At 35.8% G+C, this 13,055-nt stretch overlaps 1 protein-coding gene across 14 annotated transcripts in view; it reads right to left on the bottom strand.

Moving 5' to 3' along the window:
• Window positions 1-15: 15 nt before the first annotated feature.
• LOC135167989 (heterogeneous nuclear ribonucleoprotein R) overlaps window positions 16-13,055 on the bottom strand; it is a 33,148-nt gene continuing 20,108 nt past the window's right edge. For 6 of the 14 annotated variants that reach the window (XM_064131777.1, XM_064131784.1, XM_064131786.1 and 3 more), the window contains exons 5-13: window positions 11,626-11,761; window positions 9,592-9,797; window positions 9,323-9,472; window positions 9,014-9,159; window positions 8,667-8,785; window positions 7,908-7,922; window positions 7,152-7,300; window positions 3,329-3,497; window positions 16-2,699 (exon numbers count right to left, since the gene is read on the bottom strand). In XM_064131777.1, the coding sequence (XP_063987847.1) occupies window positions 2,431-2,699; window positions 3,329-3,497; window positions 7,152-7,300; window positions 7,908-7,922; window positions 8,667-8,785; window positions 9,014-9,159; window positions 9,323-9,472; window positions 9,592-9,797; window positions 11,626-11,761 (1,359 nt within the window). In that variant the 3' untranslated portion in view covers window positions 16-2,430. The remainder of the gene's footprint in view (window positions 2,700-3,328; window positions 3,498-7,151; window positions 7,301-7,907; window positions 7,923-8,666; window positions 8,786-9,013; window positions 9,160-9,322; window positions 9,473-9,591; window positions 9,798-11,625; window positions 11,762-13,055) is intronic. The other 8 variants (XM_064131781.1, XM_064131780.1, XM_064131779.1 and 5 more) reach the window with 8 other exon arrangements.

Genomic DNA, 13,055 nt, shown 5'->3' on the forward strand with positions numbered 1-13,055 from the left:
TTTGGATTCACTCTGTTTTGTTTTTTTTTTTTGTCAGTGGGTGCGCATGTGTTTATGCATACGTAAAATGTCTACATTTTCTACTTGAAATCTGTTAGTTTTGTATTTTTTTTGTTCCATTCTCAATATATTTATTAGTGATTATTAATGATTCTCATTAAAAAATGATTCATCTCGTTATGTTTTTTTTTCTTAAATTTGCAGTTAATATTTTTTAGATATTTTTCATCGTGTTAATTTGCATTCTTTCATTTGAATTATTTAAATCTCCAGAACAGGGGGGATGTCTGGGCTCCAGGGACAGGGACCAACTTACAACCCGTACTTACAACTCTTACTAATTAACTAACAGGCTAACAATAACAACGAGTCTCAACACTCAAAAAGTCGTGTGCTTGTGTGTTTTCTCTCTCACATTTTTTTTCTTTTTTTTTCTCCTTCCACATTTTTAATTATCGTTTTACCCCGTGTTGTTTCATGCATTATCCCGTTTATGATCTACTACGTAATCATTATGATTTATCAAATCTCTCAATTCATCGAATCTGTTAACTATCATTATCAATTCGGCAGCCAGTCGAGTGTCAATTGTATTTTCTAAATACGAAGAAAGAAAGAAAAAAAGCAAATTTTTTCCGGCGCAATAGTCACGCCATTTTAAAAAATCATCTCAATTATGAGAAATTCAACTCTCACCTCCATTATTATTAACTATTCCAATTGATTACTGGAGGGAGATGATAAATAGCATTTTGTAGAAAAATGCTGTAAAGAAAATACAGTTATAGAATTTAGATACGAGTTATTCATAAAAATTTTTCTCATCTCTCATCAATAATTCATAAATTGAATCAATCGAATGATTTTTCTAATATACTAATGGATATCCTCGAGGGATAATTCACATTTTTCTTCTCTTCCTTCAATTTAATTTAGTCTCATTATCGTGAGCAATATTTAAGTCTTAATCTCGACCCCCAATTCGATCACAATTATACCATTGATTCGGATAACATCAGAATCAATGATCCAAAAAACTCAACCAAAAAAAAAAGAAAAAAAAATGGAAAATTTTTTTTTTTTGAAGAACACCATCAACTCAGGGGACACAGAATGATCGCCCTGATCAATCATTTTGCCTGACCCTTAATAATAATAGTTTCACTGACTGTACACATTATAGACCAACAATAGAAAGTCTAGGCGCTTACCAATCCTCACGCATACATGAACACACAGGAGGATACCACACATCTGAATTTATTAATTCCTTAACTAATAATCAAATTTTTTTTCCCTTTTTCAGAATTTTTTTTTCTCCCCAACTAGCTCTAAAAACCATCGAAATTCCATCGTCCCAATTGTCTTTCCACTCACACACTCTTATAAATTTCAAAAGCTCTTGACATACGCCACACACATCCTAAAACATTCCTATCAATTTTTTTTAATCATCTTTCAGTCCTCAACCAGCCACTTATCCTCGCTACGAGTAGTCTTTTCGTTTCTTATTCTTTATTATTCTTTTATTAATGAAAAAAATGAAACAATGAAAGAGAAAAAAACGTTTTAAACAGGAAAAAAAAAAATCTACTCGCCATAGCCGTTACAACCACAGACTCTCATAACCACTTAATTAAATACGAGCATCACAAGTATCCAAACATAATTTTTTCAACGTTAATTTTTCTAATTCATCTCGAACTAATAATAATAAACATTTTTTTTTTGTAATTTTAATTATTTTTTTCATTCAACTCGTAAGCCCCCTAAATTTTCATAATAATTTTAATCGCTCGTAACTCCAATCTCACGTAGTCCCACAATTTTTCCCCAAAAAAATCACTCAATCGCTTGGCAGTAAACAATGTGACAATGCAGTAGTGGTTAAACCTTAACGATTACAATTACAATTAACATTATTAATTAATAGTACGGGGTGGATGGGTGGTCACTCCGATGTAATAATAACTAGTCCCAGTGGCACATCACTGTACATTTTTCATCATTAAAATCACAACAACTTCATTCATTATATCGGCGCGACGCGAATGACGGTGGTGTGGTGATAATTGCAATTGAAAAAAAATTGAAAAATAAAAATTAAATCATAAAAAGTTACAATAAGACATCTTCCGCATCGGCGTTGCGCCCTAATTATTTTTCCATTAATCCGCTTGTTATTCAGTAAATCGAGTCCTGGAAAAATCTACATTTACAATTATTACAGTTCAGCCGACGATAGCCGATGGATTATTATTATTATTTTTTTTTTATCGCAAAATGAACTCACGAATTGAGCTTTACGTCGTTCGATAAATGGTGTTGGAGGCCTCGTAAAAAATCCAGTTTTACCAATTGTCATTTCTTTTTTTTAATTTGAATTGAAATAGTGATTTAATCGATTTGCATTGCATTGTCAGACGGAAGTTAGCTCCACGAGTTGTACGAGTCCTGATACCACTCGTGTTCATCGCTACCAGTTGGACCAGTTGTTCTGTCAACAAAACCAACACCACTGCCAACGATACCGCTACCACTGCCACCACCACCACCACCACCGCCACCGTTAACACTCGCTAATCCGTACGTATTGCCCAGCGGTTGTTGGGCGAGGGGCTGGTTTCCCCAGCTGCTCTGGAAGCGACGTTTAGATTCCCCCTGGTTCTGGTGACCCCCGTCAAATTTTCGCTTACCTGCTGTAAAATTAGGGATTTTTTTTTGTTTTGAGATTTGGGGATGAAACGAGTTTGGTGAGAGAGATTTGGGGAGATTGACTGGTACTGGTGATGTCTGAGGATGGGAGAGGTGGATTATTGTTGGAAGAACGGTTGGAGATATTGTCAAGGATTTTTCTTAGAATTTTTCGGGGAGAGTTGAATGGGAATATCGGGGGGAGATTGAGAGGGCTTTGCGGAAAGTGGTGTCAGGGAGAAAAAAAATTATTTCTGGCGAATATACATTTACTTCAGAGTATTTGCATATGTTAATTTTGCATATGAATATTGGTCAGAAATAGTGTTTTTCCTCAGTACAAAAATAATTATCTAATGTCGATCAGTTGTGGCTGTTTCATTATCTAGAAAATTGAGTCTCCCAATGTTGAAATAATCACAACTAAAAATCGCTGAATAATAAATGAAAATAAATGAGATTCCATGACTGGCAGTTGTTCGGAGAGGACACACCTGGAATGGGAAGGACGAGGAGATCTGCAAGCGAAAGGTTTTTAGCAAAATATGGATAACTGCTCGTCAACAAAATCCCAAGAGAGGAGTCAGTGGAGATATAAAAAAAATAATGAAAAATATTGCATTTGGATACAGACCATCCTCACCTGGTAAACTTCCCTTGGCGCGGACCCCCCCACGAACGGCTGGCCGCTGGGCCCCACGGGCCCCTGATGTTGCGGGGTTGCGTCCCCCCCTGACTGGGCCACGGGCTTGGGGGCCACCGACTACTCGGCCACGGGCCACCAGTCCACGGCCACGACCAGCCTATCCAAAACAACACACACCCAAATGTTACCCCATCTGCAGGATCTCTTGTACTTATCCAATTACCTCAATCGTCACTTCATCACCCGAATTAACAGATTCTAATTAAATTGACAGCTAAAGACTGATTTGTGTATTCACAGTTATTATTTATACTTTGGCACGATATGATATCTAAGGTATTTCAGAAATTTTCAATGAAAATTTCTACAGTGAAAGAGGTTCTTGGTGCGACCCATAAGCTGGCACGTGTGAGCAAAAAAAAATCATCAAATGATAAAAACACAAAGCAAGTGGAGAAGGTGGCATTAGAGAAAATAAATCAGAGTTAAAAAAAATAATACTTTTTACTAACCGAATCGTGTTATTAACAAGGTTTTTGCGCTTTCGATTCGATTTTTTTGTGCAATTTTCAATGCAATAACAGCAGCAGGATGGGTTAGCACAGGTTATCCAGCGTGTGGTGATAAAGCATATGTTTCGATTTTTTTTTCTTGGGATTTGGTTAAGCAACACAACCTACTGGCAGCTAAAACAAAAGGGGGAAGCGTTAAACAATAAAAGCGTTAATTTTTGTTAAGCGGTTAAGCGTGGGTTACTGCTGAAGCAAGCGAGAGAACGGCCGATGATTTCTCCGGTGGTTGGAATTCGATACATTTTTTTTTACATTATGTACAATTTTTAATCCAGTCTCATTCCCATTTCAGCGCTTCCTCTCCTAGATGGGGAACCTGGTTAATTATCTGGGAATTATTCGGTTAGTACATGGGATAATTATCGGTGTGAATTTTTTTATTCCTGAAATTGTTGGAGAACTTTTCTCGAGACGTGAAAAAATTGGAATTTCGGATTTGTCGGACTGAGACTTCCCCCATAAATAAATTTATTTAAAAAATGTATAATTGAAATGGATTTTGTATATTCTCTGGAGGGACAATATTTTTTAAATAATATAAATCAAAATGAAAATATGGATGAAAACATTTAAGCGATGGCTTAAGAAATTCTTTCAATTTTCCGAAATTCCATTAAAAAATTTGAGTCTACGATGAAGAAGACAAATAAATGTTTAAACTATTTGGACATCAAGTGAGGACGTGATGATCAACTATTTCGAATTTTTAAACATTTCCCGACACTATTTTTCATCAACTCCCGAGGTCCCTCGAATATTCCTTTCATTTATAATAACAATTATAACAACATCAAGACCTTGACTCGAGTAAAGTTCTTGAAATTCTCCAACTCTGTCAAATTTAGTAAAAGAAAGACAAATGAAAGCACAGCCAAATATTATTCCTCATCCAGCCAATCTCCCTGGAGTACCTGAAACTCGTTACAATGACAGCGAAAGAGTGACAGAGAGAAACGAGGGAGCTAAATTATAGACAGGACAGTTATCATATCCGAGCCACGAGACTTGACTTCCTCTAAATTCAAAAATCGTGCGAATTTTTTCAATAGAGAGTTAATGGTTTTTTCATCAATGTTAGAAGGGCCCAAGCGATTACTCGACAGTGAAAGTTACCTACAGTGTGTGCTACACTGAGGTTTAACCCCTGACTAAGCATTTTATCCATCCAAAAGGGACTTCAATCACTCCCGCATCCTCTACACGATAAACAGGGGAACAATCAGAAGCAATTCCCGATTTTGGAGACTTCTGGGACTATTTACCAGCAGAGATTCATTTAAGCAGCACATGAGTGCACGGAGAGAAATATTCAGCTAAAAATTACGGTGCGTTCAGGAAAAATTTATTGACAGTTCCCTAAAATGTCCTCCAACCGCTTCTGGATATCGTAAAAAATCCGTAATTTTTATTGAATATTTTTGTCCATGTGAATTAGCACACACCAGGGGAAGGAAAGGAATTGTTCAAAAAAAATTTCACCTCTGAAATACGGGACAGTTGGGTAGATTAGATACCTGAATTAATTGTCATTCATCTCGTTAATTAGAAATTATTGACTCTTTCTTTGTTTTCCTTTCTTCCGTTTTGGCACCGTTATATCACACCCTTTGATCGTCACTTTTCCCGGCTATTGCACCGGCATTTTTCATGACGGATTGAATTTTGAAGTGGGTCTATCATGGCTCAGATATGATGGCGCGGACAATCTGAAAGTGGCAGTGTGTTCGAGGTTTCCGAATTTATGGAGCTGATGTGCACACAGATAATCGAGGGGAGAATCGATAGGTTGATAATGTTGATTCGTAATGTGTTAGTCCACACTGACAGAAGGATTTATCTGGATTAAGAGTTGGTGAGAATGAGGGTAACAAAATTCATTTGTTGATGAATAAACGCTCCTACCAGTGGAGTTGGGGCTGGGGTGTTTTTTTGGGTGGAAAAATGTCAAGGGTGGAGGGCTTTTCAACTCGGCGACATTTCAGTAAATTTGTTCTTCTGCAATAATTTTATTGCTGCATTGTTCGTTAAAATTCGTTAAATTTTCAAAGGACAAACGAAATTTAGTGAAAAACTGACTTCAATAGAAATTACTGGAGGATTATTACTATTATTAATTATTGGAAATGATTGTGGAGGTATTGATGGATTATTGATGTTTATAAATTATTAATTGAAAGGAGAAGTGATAATAATAATAGAATAATACGAAAAAATGAGTTTTTTGTGAGTGAAATGGAATTAGCTGGAGTCGCCTGGTTGAAGAGACCTGCCATCAATTGGAAAATGTGTAAAAGGTGTCATCCCCTCTGTTCTCCATCCCCATCAGTAGTTACATGGTCCCTCAAGACAATGAGTGTTTACAATTTTTTTTAACTTCCCCAAATGAAAAATGTAGTGAGAAACATATAATTTGGGCCAGTGCGGTATATCTTCCAAATTTATGCGAAATATATAAAAGTATATGAGGCATATATTTTGTATATATTTTTTACATGAATTGGGGTAATTCATGATATTTTTTATATTTTTGAAGAGATAAATTTTGCCGTGTGGATTAAAGCCAACATTGTTAGAGAATTGTTTATGTTTGGGCTGTAAATTTCACGCGATTTCGCAAAATGTTTTCCTAGAATTTTTTCTTCCCAAAAATTCATGCAATTTCGTTATTTCAGCTGAAAATTCAGGGAATTAACTCGAATTCCAAACATGTTCAGTTAAAAAATATTCAACCACAAGTGTTAAAAGCTCTGAATCTAGCAGGTGACTGAAAACAATCTGGTAATTGCAGACTTAAAGCCGTGAACAATGAAAAACACAATGTGCCGTAGGCGTGTGTATTGCAAAATGGCCATTTGCATAATTGAAAAAATAATTAATTAATGGGGAGCGAGGGGCGAGAGGGAACATATCAACAATCCCTAGCGTCTTGTTAGTCAGCACAAAATCGATTCATCAGCAAAATGTGTTAAACGCGAATTCAGGCTTGTGAGTGAGAAAAGTGAATGTAAAAAAAAAAATGACGAAAAAAAAGTTGTACTTTGGACGCACGAAGAAAGGAATCCGCGAACACTGTGCCACAATCAAACTACCGCCTACGAAAATATTCAAATTAGATGACAATATTGTGAAGTAAAAAAAAACTAAAAGTACATTAATTCAATTGAGTCTAGATAATAAAATGTAAATTTTTGTTTTTCTTTTCTCTTTCGAATTAAAAATTGTTAGAAAAGGCGACCCACCGGTTGAGGCTGCCTGCCTCTCCCTCTGGCAGGCGGCGGAGGCGGCGCATAATCGAAATAGTAATCTTCGTATCGATAATAGTCATCATAATATGGATCACTGTAGCCACCTCGATAATCCCCATAACCGTAATACTCGTAATCATAATCTATAAAAACACACATTACAAGTAGACCCAGAGAATTTGTTATCCTTTTTTTTTCTATCGATTTCAGCCACGAGAATGATCTTATTAATCTCAAAATTTCAATGTTTTTCATTGGTTTTAGAATGAGGGAAGAAAGAAATGATTAATAATATCTCCGGTACTGCAGTGATTAAAAAAAAATGATAACGTAATTTTTTTTTCATTCTCTTTTAATGAGTTTTGCATGCCGGGAAAAGAATGTGATTTTATTTATTCAAATTTTAATGAACGAGAGACTGTCGACGATTCTTATCAAATAATAATTGATTAATTGAGAAACCCTGCAGTTCTCGTCCCACCACCATCATAAAATATTAATAAACAATTAAATAAAAATCTTATTGACAGGATAAATGAACGTCGAACACATGAACTCTCGTTTTGAGGTTTAAAAATGATAATCAAATAAATATCACGTGGATCTCCTGATTAAACCGTAGGAGCACTTGCGGAAGAAAGGCCAGACAAAAGTGATAAAAAACGAAAAATTTAATAATTATAAAAATAATAATCTGACAAATACTTGAACTGTTATCGAGGCATTCGACAATCAGTGATTTCCGCTTACCTATTTCCTTGATGGCTGTAAAACAGATATCTTTTGGAATAATTCATTATTTAGATATCTACCAGAGCTCAAACGAAAATCATCAAAAAATTTCTAATTTACAACATAAACTCGGGGATTTTTAATCAATGGAAAGGTAAGACTGTACTCATGCAATTGTTCGAACCTTTATCGTATTGATGGGATGGACTGGAGTGGTGAGGAATTGGTGCAGTGACTGGGTGTTCTGTTATCCAAACGTTAACGATAAATTTTATCATTGCACACCAAAAATTGATAGGACTGCGTTACTTGAATTGCTGCTTGAATTTACTGAATTTTCATAATTTTAATCGGTTGATTTTTAGTGTCGACTGATTTTTTTACCAGGAAATCAGGATGGGAAATAATGATTGTACATTTCATTCTGAACTTTATCGATAATACTCTCACACTTCATAAATAACTGTATCAAAATTATGATAAATAAACGTTGCCTGTCATGCGCGAAAGCCAAAGGTTTATGAGTGAGAATAAGTGAAATTTCCCAAGAGCATGCGGGGACTTTGGTGTTGAGTTAATCAACTAAAAACATCGAAAATCATGTTCACACAAGTTTAAATGACTTGTAAAAAAAATATATGATTTTTTTAACGACTTAAATAATGAGTTGACATGAATACAATTGAGCGTTTTTTTTTTTTGGACGAAAAATAAAAAAATATTTAACCGAAGATTTGACTTTTACTAAAACGAGGTCGAGAGAAGGGCAATACTCACTGAAATCCCCGCGGCCCATGGGTGGTCTCATTCCCGCTCCAGTACCACGTGGACCTTGGCTACCAGATCCACGGACCGGCATGGGTCCGCCAATCATGCTGGGATGTGACGGAGAGCCCCTGAAAAAGATTAATTATTCCTTTTAATGAAATTCAATTAAATATCTTTGGACTATTATTCGATTTTCTTCTACTCCCTAAAGAAGATAAACTCTCCAATAATATTTTTAACTTCAAAATTCACTGTTTTTTTCTGAAATGTTTTAACACATTCTGAAGATGAATAGGAAATTGTTATGTAAAACTCTCAACGATTTTTTTTTATCATCACAATGAATGGATGCTTACCCGCCACGTCCTTGCAGCATTTGCATCATTCTTCGTTCCCTAGCCCTGAGCATGTCTTCTTTCTTCTTCTTGTCGAAGGGGGGCTTTGCAAGAGCCACTTCTATATGTGATCCCCCAATCTCCTTGCCGTTAAGTTCACGCATTGCCTGAATAAAGAACACAAAATTCCATTGTCAAACAGAATGTCCACTGTCTTGGGCTGTAGACAAGTATCGTCCCCTCCAAACACAGATTTTTATTATCCCATGTAAAACCACTTTATCTAATATGAACAAATAATCCTAGAGGATAGAAACAGCGAAAAATTACCTTGACTGCACAGTCTCTGTCTTCAAAATGTACAAATGCATAATCCTTGATCTTCTTCACCCTATCGATTTTGCCGAACTGCTCGAAGCACTCCTTCAGTTTCTCCTCCGAGCAATCTTGAGTCAAATTTCTTACATAGAGAACTCGAACCTAGAAGAACACCATAAAAAATAAATCAGTAAAATCGTAAAGAAAAAACAGAATAACACTAAATGAAAATTAGTCCTCAAAAAATTTAAAAAAATATGGAGTTACTCAAATTAACGTACTTTAGCCATTGTCTGTTCATCAGGTTCCTCCTGGGGATCAGCCCAGTCAACTATGATATCACAGCCCCAGACCTTGATACGACCTGTGCTGAGTCTTCTTTTCGCCAATGATGCTGCTTTATGGGATTCATACTCGAGAAAGCAGAATCCTCGGTTCTTCTTTTTGTCATCCGGCGAGCTGTAGATAATCACCTCGGTCAGGCCGGCTATATTTTAAAAAATAATAAAAAATATAGATAAGCCGAGTGTCCAATGGTTCTAGAAATTATAAATTTTTCCCATCCCTGATTGTAATTTTTATTACCGATAAAATGTCTCTCATGAAAAAATACAAAATTAAAAATTGTGAAAATGTATTCACCTTGATATTTCTCCATTTAAAAAAATCATTAATGACTCGACTATAATTAATAGCATGATAATCCCGTCACAGTGTCAGAGTAGTCCACGACTGGACAAGTAGAAACGAATTTTATTCAGCCCGAGTAATGACTGAAAAAGCCGGTCTTCAATCGTCGATATCTCAAGATCGGTAGAGTAAAATTGAACGTTTCTGTTGTCATTTTCAAGGTATTTTGATATTCTTTAAAATGACACCTGATTCATAAAAATTCGTTCATTTGGTGAGATTATACAGGTCAGAGTAATCGTGTGAATCGTTTCTACCGACCAATTCGCTTCTCCTCATCGACATAATCTCTTAAAGATAAATATTAATCACCTCTCTTTCCTCTCAGTTTAAAAGCTACCGACAAAACGTGACTTTTTATCCATAAAGTACTCCCTTTATCCACCAATATCAACTGCATAAATTACCATATCGTCATAAAAATTGGACGAATAAAACGAGAAATACAAAGTGACTGTGACAACATATGAAACAATAAAATAAATAAAAAAAAAAAGAGGGCCATGAGGAAAAAAAACTCCCACAAGCGACGTACCCTCTCGTCAATAAAACCCAAAACGATGAAAGACAAATCCAAGAATAATAAAACATCCCGTACCTATCCCATAACATTTTCTCTACTGAATGCAACCAATACTATCAATAACAGTCCTCAAATTAACGTTAATTTAAACACACAGTGCACACTCCATTGTAAGAGACCAGAAATAAAAGATAAAAAAAATAATAATGAGTAAATTGGATAGAACGAAAAAAAAAGTTACGTTCACGTTAACTAATAACGACGGCCTCTCTGTGTCCAGACTCTGAGAGTTCCCATGCAAAAGAATATGATTTATGAATAAACATAATTACGCCCTTATGATATCGCGTACAGTGGCCCGGATGAGAATAAAAACCCGAGGATTTTTTTTTTCATTCTCCCCCGGGTCTTCTGACCGAGAGAAAAATTAAGCAGAAATTACCAAACCATTTGGTAATCGTCTTGGGTTTTATAGCCATTCGAAAAAAATATCTGATTGTTGGATATTTTTTCTCAGATTAACTTTTACGAAAAAAGAGTCAACAATTTTTGGTAAACGGTAGGATAATTTGCTCTGACGATTACCAAACGGTCGAGTAATTTCTGGTGAATTTTTCTCTCGATGCGAGACAACCAAAAAAATAATAAAGGAATAATCACACACCCAAGCAACCGTTGCATTCCTCAATCATTCATGAAATATAAAAATGAAAGAGATGTGGAGAGTAGTAAATACTGCGTCAAGCGTGTGTTTGAAATAAATCGAAACAAGTCAAGCACAAATTTCATAATCATTTGACTCCATCAACTAGTCCACTGAAATGTCTATCCGTTCATTAGGTCTCACGTACTGCGATCAAACCAGATATTCAGTATAAAAATAATATATATTTATTAAAAATGTGATGTGAGGGCTGCGTGTATTGTCCTATCGCCCCTTGCACTCGCACATTCATTCCACAGTCTTTCAATTCTTCCCACGAGGAAAAAAAAATTATTTTCATGTAAAATTAATGGAAAAAAAAAATATTAAATAAACAGAACTTTAATGTCCGGATTATAAACTCTCTGCCTGCAGATTTAAGGGCAATTGTCAACTTACGTGCGTGCTTTGTAAACTCTTCGAACAAGTCATCTCGGTCTCGATTCTTTGGAATATTTCCCACAAACAAGCGGTGATTGTTATAAGATACGGTAACACCAATCTTTTTGCCTTTCCGAATCTCATAATCATTCAGCTGTAAGAATAATGTGGAAGGAGAGTGCCAATTAAGCTTGCTCATTTACACTGATTCTCGCCTGCTCATTGGCCGAGTGTATCTTTTTTTCAGGTCGTTTTTTTTTTTTTCATTTTTTTTGGTAGAGGGATCGCGCCAAGTGAATATTCGAGGAATTTCCATTTTTGCATCGGAACAGATAACAGGACTGTTTATGGAATTGGTGAATTGTCCGGAGTAAAAAAAAAACACAAAATTATGGCGGTTCAGTAACGAGAGAGAACGAGTGAGGTTGAGGAAGAGGCACTAATGACAAATCATTGTTAATTTTTTAAAAAATTGGTTGATGGATTTTTGTTTGGGGGTGGGTGGGAGGTGCCTGTCTGTTTGTTAGCGAGCCACACGCCCCAGCGGTCCACACAGGTCTCCCGTACCCCCATGCTTGATATTCAGTAACAAAAACTATTCACAAAATTCGAATTGATTTTCTAGTTGATAAAACAAAATTCCGGAACTTCTACTCGATTTTTTACTTGAAAAATAAATCAACAGACTAATGAATAGAGTGAATTTTTTCAAATAAAAGTGGAGACTGTTACCTCCATTGAATTTTCAATTTTCTCGATGTGGGTCGCATCCCCTAAATATTCAAAAAGCTTTAATTTTCTATCTGTGCACAGTTGAACTGTCCGGAGTAAAAAACCAAAGATAATGGCATTTCAGTACGACAGAGAGCGAGTGAGGTCGGGGGATGGAGGCATTAATGATAAATCATTGTTAATTTAATAAATTTGTAGATGGATTTTTGTTTGTGGGTGGTTGGGAGATGCCTGTCTGTTTGTTAGCGAGCCACACGCCCCAGCGGTCCACACAGGTCTCCCGTACCCCCATGCTTGAGGCTCATAAAAAAAAAATATTCACAAAATTTCTTTTCGACGTATAGTATTCGCTCAAATCGAAAAATAACACCGTCTTAATTTTTTAGTGGAAAAAAAATTAATTAACGAGGTGTACATCACCTCGTGTATCACCTAATCGTCATTAATGTTGGTATTTTGGCAAAAGAACGATATTACCGGCAGATAGAAGATGACAGTGAAAAAATAGCGAGAAAAAAAAACATTGATATTTAAACATTGACAAGAACAGTTACAGAATAAGGGTGCAGTGAATGCTCATGTCATTCAACTCAGTACTCTTCAGCAGTAATTAGTGAGTAATTAGGCGATTAGCGGAGTTGTGAGATAATCGTGATGTAGACAAGTGGATAAATGTATTCAGTGGGGGGGAGTAAAATTGAAGGCTGTAGTTACAG

This window comes from Diachasmimorpha longicaudata, chromosome 12, assembly GCF_034640455.1.
Source record: "Diachasmimorpha longicaudata isolate KC_UGA_2023 chromosome 12, iyDiaLong2, whole genome shotgun sequence".
Lineage (NCBI taxonomy): Eukaryota > Metazoa > Arthropoda > Insecta > Hymenoptera > Braconidae > Diachasmimorpha > Diachasmimorpha longicaudata.